The following is a 15,992-nucleotide window of genomic DNA, read 5'->3' on the forward strand; positions in this document are numbered from 1 at the left end:
GAGGAATTTTTCACCAGGCTTTGCCTTGTTCACTCCTAAAGCTACTCTAAAAATTCTGTCCATAGAAAAGCATCCACAGACTTTACACGCACCCCCAAAACCAGCAAAGAGCCCCCAACCCACATCACTAGTATTATAACTGCAGTGACTGCAGGCTCCAGTGTTTTACGCAGGACTAGCTTTTATTGGTAGCAAGGTTTCAAACATCCCTACGTGCCATTAGCAAGCAGTAAGAGTTTGCAGAACATCCTCCCTCACCCTCTCGGAACCACAGAAACGGAATCTGAAAAAAAAAAAAATAAATAGTAAAAGCACCTTGAGTTGTCAACATTTGTTGAGATTGTGAAAGTGGATTTGTTTAAATATAAGTCAATCCGATCTGTCATTTGACACAGTTGAACACAACATACTTTGAGCTTCTAAGTTTGAAATATTACTGCTGGGGAAAGCATTGGTGGACTGTATTCATTCCAGATCGCTGCCTGCCTTCCTTTTGTTTTACAGTTTCTTTTTCTTTTTTTCCAGATTTAGTGCTACCATCACTATGTGGTCACGACTACTTGTGCAAAGGCCATGAGTCAGTAGAAGAGTGAAGTGCAGATCTACAGGAATACGCTTCGTCAGCAATGTGCTTTGGTGAATAGGAACTACAACTGGACTTAGGACCTCTGCTTAAAGGTGATGCTGCTGGGCCTGGAATCATTTTGCTTTGCTTGAAACTGTTTCCATCTCCCATGTTGTCTTTTAAGTGATGGCATTTTAACTATGAATTTCTATAAGGGTCTAAAGCATATACTGTACCTCCTCTTCTAGGTGCCCAATCATGGGGTGGATAAAATAAAATAACTGATCAAGCAAATGAGGAAGCTTGTCTTAAAAATTCCAGCAAAATGAGTAAAACTGGATCAGTAAATCATAATTCTAAAATCTGAACATCCAAGCCGTATTCCACAAAGTCCAGAGAAATGAGTTTTAGCCTCTTTCCCTCAACTTCATAAGTGTTTTAAGCGCAGCTTTTAAGTATTAGTCTTGCTTATTGGAAGGGTAGGCTAATTATCCCTGTCCTCTTGTCGCTCGTGATCTCAGGAACCATCAATGTCAATGGAAAAACTTCCAATGGTTCCAGCTGAGGGCGCATCAGACATCCTAACGCAAGCTCAGACACAGATAACCAGTTCTTGCGGATGGTAGAGGCTTGGCAAGAATGATGCTGATAATCCCAGCCAGCGCTAATTTTTCTCACCCAAAGGGTTATACAGGAAGTTTGCTCTTCTGAAGCCTTGAAATATTTTAAGTTTTTCTTTGAAGTTATTTAAGGCAAAGGGTTGAAGTAGTAGTGAATTGAACCATAGATGAACAGTGTTTTGAAAGGAAGGAAATCAAAGGTTTTCTTGAGAGTCTTTGAATGCTTTAAATAGCTTTTCTTGTGAAAATGCTTTCACCTCACGTATAATTTTGTCATCTGTCTTCCCAAGTAACTTTCAGGATTTTCACAATGGATATACTTACTCTTTTCCATTTTCTCCAGACTGTATGATGATAGTCGCAGCTCCTAGTTTAGGAAAAGTTGGATTTATCAAGTTGTTGTTCCAAAGAAATTTAACCTTTGTAACTGTTCCAATGTTGACTTCTGCATCGATGAAGCTTGTGTAAGTGTTGTCTGGTTGGAGGGTTCCCCTGTGAAAAATAACATTTTATGGTGTGAGGCATTTATTAATAATTACCAGTCCTGTCGACTGGCTGTGGTAGCAAGCGAGTAGAAAGTTAGCAGAGAGACAATATTTAGCTTACAGTATGGTAACAACATTATTGCCAATTTTCTAACGTAATACATCCCAAAACAGTGTTTGTCAGCAGCAGCAAAGGCAGGTAGGCCTGATGCTCTGCGGCCACGTCTTACAACCAAGACCCCATTACAGGACAATCCCTGCGGTGAAGGTAGAGCTTGCTCCCTGTTGCTTATGTAGGCAGGTTTTTTTTCTCATAAATGAAATTCTAATTTAATGTTAATTAATGTATATGACACAGGTGTTAGATTTGTTTGGGATGGCCAAAAGGATTACGCATCGGCTGCTCTGCCTGGCTCTCCAGCAGAGTTTCCCACACTTGAGGCACCGTGCCCGAGTCAAACGTACATCTGCTCTTTTGGTTAACCGTAGTTTATAATCTGGCTAATTATTTCACGTCACATCAATACAGCAAGCTCTAAATGGCAGCAGTTTGAGACTGGTAATGGCTTCAGCTGCTACATCTCGCTGAATATGAGCTGATGCTTCTCTGCTCCTCTCCTTTGACCCCCCCCCTTCCCGATACCCTGAAGGTGAAGGGCTACTGTCTAATATTTACCCCTGCTGTATAAGGTCAAGAGACACTTGAATGTGTGATGCATTTATCACTGTAGAACTGTTTTTGTAGACATGAAGCGAGAAGTACAGGAGGAAGGAAAAAGCAGAGGACCCAGCAGAACGACCCAGAAAAAACCTTTATAATTTTAATAAGCTTTACAAGAAAGACAGGATTTTTATTCCTTCCCCTAGCTTTGCACTTTCTCATTCATATGCCTTTGGAGGAGCATGTTTGCCCTCCTCTATGTTATAAGGCTTATGATAGCCAAAGTAATGAGAGACAGGACAAAATCCCTTTGCCTTTTTGTTTCTTTGCCGGATCCACAGTGGTGCCTGGTAGGTTAGAGCGAGATTGGCTCAGGAAAAAAAAAAAAAAAATAATTCACTTCCAGCAATTGAGCTGACAGAGGCCCTGCAAATAGCAACTAGAGAGTGCTGGAGCCTATTCAGTGCTGGCAGAGTGATCTCGGGTGAAAGCATGGATGCCTGCAAACGCGGATCAACTCATAGCAAACACCCGCTGCCAGGTGTGAAGATGCAAAGTCCTTCTTGGAAAAGTGGAAGTCACATAGCTGTCACTAAAGAAAAACCCAAACCAAAAAATAAAACCCCAAACCCACATCAAAATGCCTTCTCCCAGTTTTCATCCTTTCAGATATTTTAGTTGAAACAAACAAGAAAAATGCAAATAAACAAAACCTCAGGAGGCAAGCAAGCAGCTTTAGTGTAAACAGGCAAAGCTATGAACCACAAAAAGTAGTAGCAAATCAGGAGGTAGCTTCAGCGGCAACATTTTGCAAGCCTGGGGAAGACAAAGAGATCAGAACTCTGCTAGTGTAGGTCCAGCAAGACCTTGGCGGTACAGCAAACGAGTGACACCAAATTCTAACATTTTGAAATCCTGCATTCTAAACTTCTGCCTTCAAATCCCAAGTGAGTGAATTGTCACTGTATTTACATCAGGGAGCTCTGTCTGGGGGTAGAATGTGATCTGTAAAATAGGACCGATATAAACAGAAACATTAACTGAAAATATTAATTATACATTCTGGAACTGAAGTTTCTTTTCTACTGAATTTTGGACTTACTTGATGACCTGATGCTGCCGTGTGTTCCCACCACTTCCATACAGGGCAACGTTTACATGTCCTTTAACTTTACTCTTTCCAGAGAGGGTCACAGTTACTTTGTACCTCCAAACTACACAGAAGAAATACAGTAAGTTAGGTTGTACCCAGGGAAAAACAGTCTCCAAAATATGGTTGTTTTTTTTGTCTGTACAGTGTATTTGAAAACGAAAGAAAATTATTACTGCCTTTCACTTTCAGCTCAAGGTTACATCACAGACTAAAAGGGGTTGAACACAATGCTCCCTCGCACCTGAATCTTGGTGCTCCCTGCTCCTTCTTGGGTTATAACCATGCAAAACAAATACAAAATATCAGTGAGTCAGAGCTGTCGTTATGTCCTAATGAGATCAACCTGAGGCATTTATGTTACTTTCTGGGAGAAAAAAAAAAAAAGCGCTAGTCCATAACATGGTAAACACAGTATAGATCTCAGCATTTTGACCATGAAGCTTTTCATGTACAGTGAAGTTGGAAAGAAGAAGGTGTTAGGAATAAATACTGATACATACCAGAATATAAGCAGTGTAAAAGGAGTGTAAAAAAATTCTGAAGCTCAAGGAAAGTCATTATTGTGGGCAGGAAATTTCTTTTAGCACATAATTTGCAAAAGCTCTGATTCTTGTTTACAGAAGCAAAGGAAGAACCATCTTGTGCGAGCTGACGTTTAGGATAACCTAGGTTGTAAAGGAGGTCATCTGGTCCATCCACTCCTCGACTCAGGGCCAGCTGCGATTGGCTTGCACTTGGCCTTTGTCAAATGAAGTTTTGAACATCTCCAAAGATGGAGATTTCCCAGATCCTCTGGGTCCCTCTTCTTGCGTTTAACCACTGTCATTGGGACCATAATTTTCATACTATTTAATAAGAAATTCCCTTGCTGCAACTTCTGTGCATTGCCTATCCTCCTTTCTCCTTGCACCTTGTAGTGCAGCCCACTAACCATCTCAGTGACCTCCACTGGACTCTATGGTTTGTCAACATCTTTCTCGTACTGGAGGGCCCAAAACTGGGCACTCATATTGGAGCAAAAGAGGAGAAGCCATGAAGGGCTGAAGAGGCTTTGCACTGCTATGAAGTCTGTTCATCTGTGAAAAGTAATTGTAAACCAGGAAAATAAAAAGGTTTGTTTCCAAGGAGTAGGTAGCGATAGAAGCAGTTGATACTCACGAGCAAAATCCTTGGCCTCTCCAGTATTCAGGTAAAGTTTCACAAAATCATTTTTAATTTTCCCTTTGAATTTATCTGCAAAGTGACCCATATTTGGGCATCCCTCTTGTGGGCATGGGAAACAGCGTCCCTAGTGAAAACAAATATATCTATTAATGAAATTATCCAGTCAGGCAACAGAAAAAAAAAAAAAAAAAAGAGTCATAGGACTTATTTTTAACATACCCACCTAACCGGCCTGTATCACAGCAACAACAAATTTCAAGTAACCCTTTCTGTGACTTGAGAAAGATCATATAAGCTAGCCAACTTTCTCAAAGGATCTGATTTTTCTGGGCTCTTTGTTTCTTTCTCGTGCTATTTAGCTCAGTCCAACCACATCAGTGACATCCTTGAGTAATCTTGAACTGAAACAGGGAGGAGGAGATGTCCATCCCGGCAACTGATAAGAAAGAGTTATGTCTCCTTATGCCTTCAGGTTGGGTCAAGAAAGGCTTTGTCTTGAAAACAAAGCTCATTTTTGTCATGAAAGCAGCTTTCTACTACAGTAACAGAAGCAGGTAGTCACCTTCTCCCAAAATGATCTGAGAAGGGTGACCTCTATCTCCTGCCCAGAATGTATAAGTGTCAATCTAAGCACTACATTAGTTGATACCTCTGTCTGTGCTGCTGGAGGATATGATGAATGCGGTACTTCCCTGCTACTCCCAGGCTGTAGTTCCCTGTCTCCTGCTCTGGCACAGGGAAGGGCTTGCTGACCTAATACATAAACCATTGTTCTTTGTCCCCGAGGCCATCTTAAGTTACCAAAGTACTTTGACCACGGACTGACCCCATCAGGCCGTCACATATTATTTCATTTCTTGTTGTTTCAAAAGGAAGATATTTAAGCTCAATTTGGAAGCTCACCTGCAACAGCGTGGGATTCCACTCATTGCTGTTTGATAAATACATTTGGTGATTACGGGGGCAGGCTCTCCTCCTCACCCCTGCCCCAGTTTGATGTGGCAGAGCAGGCCTGGGGAAGCTACACCAGCTCCAGTAGTACCTCAGGGCTGTCACATCAGCACGGAACCAGGGATGTCCCTGTTCTGTTGTTGCCTTTTCCTACTTTGACCCATGTCAACTGCATGAGCTGTAACACTTTAGGATGTCTGACACTCCTTCTACACAGGTACTCGTAGGGTGCAAGCTAGCATAAATAAATTGAACTACAGATGTATAGGTAAGAGCCACTATTTTTGATATGGTCCATCCTGAGGATCTGAGAAATACTTACTTCTTCAAAAACATCATATGAAGGACAAGAATAGCCTAGAAATCCATCAGGGTAGATAATACTGTCAGAGTAATACTTGTAACTCCGCAAATGATTGCAAGCCACAAAGTCACGGGTTCCTGTGAAAAGATGCTCCCAGGTTAGTTCTTCCTTTTTGTTACCATTCGAGGAAAGATGCTGCCATAACATCGCATTATTCCTCCTCAAAAACCTCGTCACAGTTCTTGGAGTACGAAACGTAAGGTTTGAAGCTTGCTTTTGCAATGAATTGATGCTCTGCGGAACGTCACTGACTCAACAGGTATAAAACGCAAACTCGAAATGCTTTGTGGAGACTGACTGCGCAGCTCAGCTCAGCTCAGCCCCTGCCCTCCCCTCGCAACCACTTATTCACGTATTCTGACTGAGTTGCACAATAGAAACAGAACTGCAGTGAAGCAAGTCTTTTGTAGGCAACAGCTGCATTATCATAACAAAAGAAAACAAAATGAAAAGTAACAGTAAAGTAACTGAACTTCCTAGGGCAATGGTGATTTGCTCCAGCTGAGGACTTCAAAACAAAATTATTATTATTTGGGGGGTGCTTAAGGTAGGGAGACTCTTAAAATTAAAATAATGAATATATTATTTTCCTTTGTGTTGCCTTTATTTTCTTGACCTTAAGTTAAAAAGAAGATCATATACAACACACTTATTTCTTTGTGCTTTAATTCCCCATTATTGATAACAAGTTTGGGGAGGGGGGGAGGGGGGGGCGCAAAAAAAGCCTCCAGCTGCATTGAATAAAACCTGGAGAAAAAAGCTAGTTATCACAAATAAGTTCACGGATTCCCAGAGTTTAAGGTGTTTGCAGGAATGTAAGAAAGAACTCGGATCCTATACTGAAAAATCTCTACAGCAGAAATCTTAATTTGTTTTTTTAATGTTATATACAACTTGACTTTATAAAGATACAGACATTTTCTAATAATTAGAGCTTTTATCAGAACAATGCAAAACAACAGAGAAAAGCGTATTCAAGCAGCTACATGCCAATTTTTTTTCAGCTGACTAAAAATAGACACAATAACATTGCTTTAATGCAACTCAGATTTGTAATAAGTAATTTTTTTTTTTTAATATTAAATTAATTGCCCTATCTCAGAAGAATTGCAGCTGAAGATGCCCTAACAGAAGCAGCTGTGAGCATCATTGCCCCACTCCCACTGCTGCTGCTGGACAACCAAACAGAAACAACGTGAAATGTGTTGTTACAGACCCTTCGACATTTTTGGCACAGTTTAAGTAACTTCTGTTTCTGCTATTAGATACTTTAGAAGAGGTGCATTTTCCAGAGGCAAATCCTTTGTCTTGTTTATTTTTCGAATAAGCTCTGGAAAATGGTGTGTTTGAGCATATTGATGGTTTCACTGCACTCCACAGCTGCCATTGCTAGGGGACACACCAAAAGCTAACACAAAACACCTGAAGCAAGAGAAGTTAAGTGGTTACATTATGAGGGTGACCTTCCCCTGAATTTGTAGTGTCATCAACACACTTACCTTCCCAGATGCCATCGAGATCTACGATCTGTGAAACAGGGTTCTTCCCACACCCCGGCATTTGCTTTCCTCCATTTGGATAAAAGTCAATATGTCCTATAGCTGGGCCCATGCCAAAACCTGAAACATTTAAAGCAGGGGTAAGCATGTTTTAAATCGCTATTTTCTGGCTTGAAGTTTGTCTGTGCTTGGTATTTTAGGGCATGAGTGATCGCTATTGTGTATTTGTTCTGTGTATGTGCACCAAAACTGAGTCCTGAGGAACAATTAGGATACTCAAGTGCTACAGGGCAAAAGTGTTTTAGTATTAATAGAGTAGAGCTGAATACTCACCTAAGTAGGGGATTGTAGGAGCTGAATCTGTATGGATAACATCAACAAATTCTGCGTCAGACTTATCCAGTCTGACTTCAATGGGAGTGCCTTGAAAATAAGGTTGAGCAGGGTCCAGTCCTGAAAGAAAAAGACTGGTGGTATGTATAGATAAAGAGATACAGGTGTGTTATTTTATATATGAATTATGAATTGTATAAAATGAATATCATGTATATAGTTGCCTATGGTTCCTTATACCTAAGTAGAATAGGCATTAATAAAATGATGACGTGTGCTCTCACTTACCAAGTGCCTTTTCTGCCAGGCAGCAGCAAAGGTTACCTGTACGAAGCCTGTTGAATGTTACTGATTCGCATCAACATTGAATTCCAACACTTGGATATAACTTTTTTTTTTTTTTAATTGAGATTCCTTTTAATAATATTGCCTAAATTGAGGTCGCTGTGTCTGCGTCCCATGTAACTGATCTGCACGGTTTGGGTGTACTCAAAGAGAAATGGGTGCTGATAGCCTTGGAAGTGGTGAAACCAACCTGCCTACTTCTGGCTCCAGACAGCTTTTGGAAAAGCGTCTAGTTCTGAAATTATGATCTCTGCTTTTGATCCAAGCAGAAAACAGAATTCAGTTGTTTCCCAAATGGTTACAGCAATCTCAGGAGCTTGTAAAGTCTTGTAAATTGCACAATTTTTGCTATCTTATACTTGCATCTCTTGTCCCTGGGCAGCAGGTTTGGTTTTGCTTTTAGACTGAATTTTGTAGTCTGTTAGTCCAAGGTTCACCAAGCCTGAAATCCCTGAGGAAAAGTAACAATTGAAAAGGGCTGTGTTAATAATATCCAGAATTGCCTTTTGTGTATGAAAGGGCACTCTGCTTAATGTACGCCGCCCTTGGCGCTGCCTGCGTGATGAATAAGGAGATCGAGCCCATAGCTTTAAACTCTGGAAGTGCTGAGCATGTTGAAAAAATGCTAAAGCACGCAGACTGCAGGGCGAGTTACCTGGATTTTGAGAAAGGAGTGGTTTGATCACAAGTTTAGCTGATAATACCTCTTTTTAGCTTTGTTTTCTGGGAGAGTGCCGGATGTTTTAAAATACTCGAAATGGCGTCTCTGCTTTGTGAGGTCTCTGGAATATCTGTTCTAGAAACAAACGCATATTGCACTAACTATGCCTATTTGATGGCCATTTGCTCTTTTAAAGAGCCAGTTAGATAATTTAAGAAAGGTGAGGGCCGTGCCTTGAAGAGCAGTGCAGGGATATGGCAAATGGTCGTGCGGTGGCTGTGTTACGCTGATGCTCCTGCTGCGGGCAGAGGGCTGAGACCGCCTGTGCTTCCACCGAGCTTCGCTTTGCCTCTTGGCCGAATGCGTTTTCATCACTGAAGTCTTGCAGTGTTGCACAATGGTTCCTTCAAGGCTCATTTGCTCTCAGCTGGTGTGGGTAGAGAGCAGATTACAAGCCAAAGGGTGCTGAAGAATGGAAACTTGCTGTTGGATCAAAGGGAAGATGCCAACAGACAGAGAGGCTTGATCCCTTATATCTTGCAAGACACAGCCACTAATTTTGGGACCAGTGGAGGATTTCCAGAGTCTGCATATTCAGAACGACATGTGGACAATTATAAAAGAAACCAAACACAACCAAAAATGCCTTCTCTGAAAGAGCTGAACAGGAAAACCTGGCTCAGCAGTGGTGAGAGGCTTCCTCGCTTTCTCAGGGCACAGAGTGCATAACTCGCAACAGGGGAAAGACGACAGTGATTCACTGCTGGGGAGGCGAAAACTGAAGCAGTGAAGCTGACTGAAAATTGAGATAAGAACATCCTATTCCTTAAAAATGTCTAAACTCAGAAATGTGTGAGTGCTTAAAAGGGACAGGCTTTCTGATCAGTCAGCTCTGATGTTATCTGGAAAGTAAGAGTGAGCTCATGCAGCTCAAACTAGTACAGGTTGTATAAATGTAATGCCTATGATCTCTCTCAGGAAAAAAGAAAGGGGGGGGGGGATTCAGCTGAAATCTGACCATTTCTTTAAGTATGAGTGCAGTTTCTTAGCAAGTCTACTTTGTACTGCAGTACAAAATAACTAACTGCTCACTGTTATGCTGCTTCTAGCATGCTTTGGAGGGACCTTCAGGCAGTGGGTGATGTTGTGCATCAGATGTGCTGCTATATAACAGACCAGATTAATGAAAGATGAAAATGGCAGGAGACAAGCTGTTAGGACAAGGAAGGTAGGGATTACTCTCCTGGTCTGTTTTATTATAATAGCGTTGGACAAATCATTATGAAAAACGATTGTGGCAGCTAAAGCTGCTTCTGGTTGTACGTTAGTTACCGTGAGTTCGTTTTTAGCAGCAACAATGGAATATTATTAAACTACAGCATCGCTCCCATCCTGCTCCAAACTAGCACTGGTCTGGGTGGTGACACTGCCAGGTTGAAGCACCAGAAAGCAAACTCCGCAGAGATTGCCACAACCGTTAATGTGCCAAATCAGCTGATGTATTGCGGGGGCCCTTCTGGCTCTGTTAGCCGCGTGGAGCATTGTCTTTGCTGTGTAAACACGTGCAGGCAAAATAATCGTCACACTGGCTGTTTTCCCACACTTACCTGGGCACCACTCCTCAGTGTGCTGGGAGAAGAGGCTAAGTTCTATGATGTCCAAATTACCCTACAGCCCACAGTTAGATACAATCGTGAGAGAAAAAGAACAGCATCATTTTGTTAAGCAGTGGTGTCTTTAGTATGAGCTGTGACTTAAGTGACTGACTTACCAGTTATTCTTCCGATCCCTGGCCGCCTCCTGCCAGCCTCACCTGCCACGTGTGCTCCAAGGCTGTGGCCGATTATGTGAACATCAGCTGGAGAGTATCCGTATTCTTCCTGAGAAAATAGCAATATGAAAAATTACTACATCTGTTTTCATCAGCAACAGGGAAGAGTAAAAAGGGGCTGAAAAATTATTTTTAATTTGACTACTGACTCGGGAACTCCTATAGGATTTCAGCATCTGTTTGCCAGTTTAGGTACTTATGGTTAATACATAGATTTTTTTCAAAACTCCTAATTCAGGTGCTGTCCTCATTTGGAGGCTTTTAAAAATCTAGACAGCTCTGTCAACAGAGTCCTGAGAGGCTCTATATCCATTTTACATCCTAGACCCATTAAGATTCGCAGGATGCTCGCGAGATTGAGCCAGGCAGGAACTCTTGGTTACAGCTGGTGGGTCAGGCACCACGTGCAGCTGGAGGAGAGCAGAGATGCCTTCAGCCTTTTTGGACAGTAATTCAGTGGCTGCAATGCAGATGGAAAGAGTGAGACATGGGTCAGAGCATTCCTAGGCCCAGCGTACTATCTATTTAAGTAATTTATAGTTCTTTTATGGGAAATGTATGTTGAAAGCACCGAGGTTAAAAGAAGGCTTCAAACTGAGCGTGGTGTGGGTCCGATGTGTCCCCAGGGTGTTGCTGCTCACCTGAGAGCAGTTGACCTCCAGCCCTGCTGGCTGCCAGCTGCTTTTTTGGCACTCTTAAGAGCCTGGCTAACCTTGCTGTTATGACATAGTTGTCTAACTTTAAAAAAAAAAAATAGTCTGTTTTCAGCACAACTTGTAAAATCATCACTGAGTAGAAGAAAATGTTTTCTGCTGGTTACATTCGCATTTATGAAAGTTCCTGAATTATATTTCTTTCAAATCAGCATGATGACTATAGCTTTATAACCAGAAGCTTCTTACCATAAGAACATTTATAAAATAAGCTATTTCAGCGCCTACAACACGGACGTTGTTTGATGCCTGTGTGTACTGACACCTTGCGCCTTTTTTCCAGTTTATGCAGATGCAGTTCACGTCTTCCACAGTGAGCATCCTCTGTTTTGTAAAACAAAAGTAAAAACCAGAGAGTCCCACAGTAAATACAATCTAGAATTCACTCATGTTGCTTATTACAGTTAAACTCACAAATGTTCCATGAATTTGTACAAGAACGTTTTAAGAACCAAAACCTTGGCATGTATTTGTGGTCGGTCGTGCCTGCACACAGGCACACGTGCGCTGACGCAATACCGACATAGGGACACATTACTGCAATAAATAGGGTGGCACGCTGTAGTAATGGCCACACCATCATTTCAAATACCCATAGCTGTATTTTTTTGCAGAAGGGAAAACAACATAAATACTGATAGTATTAATTTTTAATTTCAATCAGACACTTTATGCAGCACTAAATAAGAGCACTACTTACTGAAGTGATTGAAAAGTACTTCTGTAACACGAAACAAGTTACAACGGCAAAGGACAGAAAAGGCAATAGAAGCGTCTGTGACTATGTTAGAAATGGTAAAAATAAGTGTGCAGTGTCATTACTCAATGAGAAGGAGAGTTAAAACCAGATCCAAATAGGAGGGCTGATGTATTCACAATCCCACTTGTGCCACTCTTTACTGAAAAGATTGACTGAGACCATTTTTTTTTTTTCTAAATAAATTGGAGTACTGTGATGAAACATAGACCACCATAATGGAGAAAGAATTTCAAGATTTATGACATGTAGAGACATCCTAATGAAAATTGATCAAAAGGATTTAAAGTACTAGCTGAAGTAAAATGTGAGCTATCTTGTTGATTGTGAGGTTCTAGGAAAAAAAAAATATTTTAAGAGGGTGGAAAATGGGCAACTGAAAATTATAAAAACATAAATCTGCTTCTGATGCTTTGAACAAATTATTAACAAATCTAATAATCGTTCCTTGATGTTCATAAAGCGATAATCAACATAGATTTATTTTTTCCAACAAGAAACTGTCAAATTAATTTATTTTCTTTTGACCTAGTATCAAAAAGAAGCAGGTAACAGGGATGCAATAAATGTGAAGTACCTTGATTTTAGTGGACTTTCACATTGTTTCTTATAGTGTTCTCATAAGTAAAATGGGAATATAGCATCTGTACAAAACTGTAGTCGTGTGAATAGTGTAGTTGAAAAGCCTTATCCTAAAAGCGTCATATGCCAGCCACTGGTATTTTGCTTTATGTGCTGTATAACTGGTAGCTTTCATTAGCTGCAACAGAAAGCGTGTTTACAGAATTTGAGAAGACCACAAGGTGGAATTGCAACTGTGTACGGGGAGAGGATTAAGAAATAACTTGAAAAATTGGAGAATTTGCACAAAAATCAATAAAGCAGAGTGCTTTACTTCATTCGCTGTTCATAGCTAGTCGTAGATTGAGAGCTTCGTTCGAAATGATCCCCTTGAGGTCCCTTCTGGCTGTACATTTCTATAGCTTTATTGCTTCTGTTAATGGTCAGCCCACGTCCTCGGCCTTCAACCCCCAGGTGGCAGCCCATGCCTTTGTGATGGACTTTCCACATCTAGAAACCTCTCTCTTGTCTGGAGAAATATGATGCAGTAGTTACGAGTCTGCAGTTATTTCTGGAATCGCCCTTGTTCCTAAGCAGTACCTTGCTCCAGGGTTTCTGTTGTCTTTACCAAGAAAAAGGACACTTATCGAGACAAATCCTGTTGTCACTCACCTCACCAAAGAGAGGAACTGGATGCATTTTACCTCATGCTTTTTGCCAAGGTGCAGAGTTACATATTTAAGTTGCTAACAATTTGAAAATAAGTGGCCTTGTTTCCTCATATCACTACAAGTGCCATGAGATAAATTGGTTAGAAATAGAAAAAACCAGACAATTTATAGGCGTGTGTTTATAAACGCAAACTAAGGAAATTCCCAGGGACAGGTTTCCCCGGTGCTGCATACCTTACACATGTCTGACAGCCAGTTTTCTTCTCCGTCATCTACAAATCCGTGCACGATAAATCTGGTTATCCTACTTGTGTTAAAATTTGAGTACTCGATTGTTGAGACATCAACTGCGGACACCTCCTGTTGTAGATATGAAATTAATAAACATTCTAATCTGCTTTCTGTGAATAGTTTATCAAAATTGCAAAGATGTGAACTATGTTTATCTGTACAGGCGTTTAAAAGTTGTGCAATGTTAAGTTCATCTGCCACTGTTAATGTGACTATGACATAATGTCTGTATCGCCATTCAAAGAAAGCTTTCACACATCTCTTAGGACAGTCAAGACTTTACTTTTAACGTGTTTTCTTCTTATCTGTGGGGAAAAAAAATTGCCCAATAACCTTAAAAATGGACGGTTTCCCCGCACTTCTCAGTGGCCATGGAGAAAACATGGGGGAATGCCGCTTTGCGAGGGCTGGATGGGGATGAGAATTCTGCCCCAGAGACCCTGCCAAGCAACTGGAGGAGGTTGTCTCTTGAATAAGTGGAGATTTGGCCATTTCTAACACTTCCCAGGAACACAGCTGGAGTCTGTGTTTATCTACTCTTTTTGCATGCGATTTGAACATTTAAACTGCAGTAGTTCTTACTTGAAAGTCAGAATTTTCTCTTGTGTACAGGAGGAAGTGGATGTCTATCTTTTTTGGATCCCAGGGTAACTTATGGACTGGCCTTTCTGTAGTCCCAGACCACGGTATATCATCCGAGAAACATCCAAGCCTTTCATAGCAAACTTCTTTGCCTGTAGCACACAGATCGGATCAATAATATGTGAATGAGAAAAGAAGTGGAGCGGGCTAGTCATAACTCATAGCGTCTTTTCTCGGGAGGTCTCTTAAAAATCCTGTGGGTTACAGAAAGCAAAGACCAGTAGTTGCCCTCTCTCAGATCTTCAAAGGCTACAGTTTACCCCAAGGAAAGAAACCACCCTACTGCTCATCAACAGCGTATTCAGTGGAGTTGCTCTGTGGGTATCCTCTACCGTACCTTGGGTATCTTTCCCCAGCTGTGCCTTACCTAAGGCAAAGACAGCTGAGGAGTTTCTCCTACTACCAAACCAATCAGCAAGAACTTGGGACTGTGCTGAACAGCTGACTACCCTGTATTCGAGAAGTCTTATACTGTAGAAGCCAGTGGCTTCTGAGGAATATAAAGCTATACCCTCATTAGACTGCCTTCCCCCCAGCCCAGCTTTTTCCCCCATTTCCATCACTAAAGATGAGTACAACAAATAACTTCCCAGGTTTGGTAGAGCAATGGCTTTTCTCCAAGATAGAAAACACCAGCACTTCTTGCACACTCCTAGGGTGGGAATTCCAGCGTGGAGAAAAAGAAAGACAACATGCACACACACTCGTCTCACCATTCTTGCATAGGAAAGTGAACCGTGTAACCTCAACCAGTAAGTTTTAAGGCACCACAGTGTAGAATAATATCTCACAAAATATAGCAGCATAGAGAGTCTAGATAAATACTAACCCCGTGTGCTTACCTTCTGCTGCGCTCAGCAGAAATAGTGCAAGTATCCAAATTCCAAGCATCTAGAACAGTAGAAAAAGAAGCAGCTAAGATTTTTCTAACCTGCTGTATTAGGAAGGGCAATTAGCTTTCTGGTGCTGAATTTTCTCACGGTGAAAAGGGTGCTGCATCTGTCTTCTCAGCAACACGTGTCTATGACTACTGCAAATGTGAAACACGTATGAGTCAGCTTTATGTTCGCTTGCTCCACTAGAGATTGTGAGGCTCCTAAATCTATTAAAGTAGAGCTTAAATCCAGAGTGATTTTTGACCTGTTGAGGCTATGCTTCTAACTGGATGTGAGCTGCCATTCCCCTCTGTACTGCTGTGTCTTGGGAAGCCGTATACCTGACGAGGTAAAAGAAAAGCCCCAAAGCCTGAACTACTTACAATGCAGCCTTGAAGCTCCATGCACTAATGTGCAAACTTTGCACGTACTTTTATAGTCTGCTTTATCCTTGGAAAAGTTCCCAGAAAGATAGGAACATTTATTTCGGATTATAGTTTATAGCTAAGCTGGAAAACAACTCTAGTGGTTGGTTTCTCTGTGAACTCCCAAATCCATGGACATAAATTTCTTGAATTGGTGCACTGTAGTCCAAAATAGTATTGGTGCTCCAGAGGTAGGGTAATTCCCATGTGGCAACACATCAGGAGTGGGACATTAAAGAGAACTATGTGGATCTGTGTGGCAGCCTATTTAGGGGCTTGTCTTGGAGGGGAAGGCTTTTGGTTTTAGTGTTGTGTAGTTGGGATGTAGGGGGTCTATTGGGGGAGTTAGTAGGGAACCACATTGTTTTTAAGTCCCCTTCTTTGCCCTGCATCAAGTGACTTTGGATGTGGAATCCTTCTGTGCT

General features: G+C 41.4%; 1 protein-coding gene across 1 annotated transcript; it reads right to left on the reverse strand.

Moving 5' to 3' along the window:
• Nucleotides 1–219: 219 nt before the first annotated feature.
• On the reverse strand, nt 220–15,158 carry LOC309674540 (inactive pancreatic lipase-related protein 1-like; the record flags this gene model as incomplete). The annotated part of the gene is made up of 12 exons (XM_082486609.1): nt 220–283; nt 1,510–1,677; nt 3,434–3,545; nt 4,643–4,772; nt 5,922–6,040; nt 7,463–7,582; nt 7,796–7,915; nt 10,573–10,681; nt 11,535–11,669; nt 13,569–13,694; nt 14,208–14,359; nt 15,110–15,158. 12 exons carry the CDS (start codon nt 15,156–15,158, stop codon nt 220–222), a joined length of 1,404 nt encoding a protein of 467 aa, XP_082342735.1.
• Nucleotides 15,159–15,992: the final 834 nt, after the last annotated feature.

Source organism: Vanellus vanellus, assembly GCF_965231255.1.
Source record: "Vanellus vanellus genome assembly, chromosome: 7".
Lineage (NCBI taxonomy): Eukaryota > Metazoa > Chordata > Aves > Charadriiformes > Charadriidae > Vanellus > Vanellus vanellus.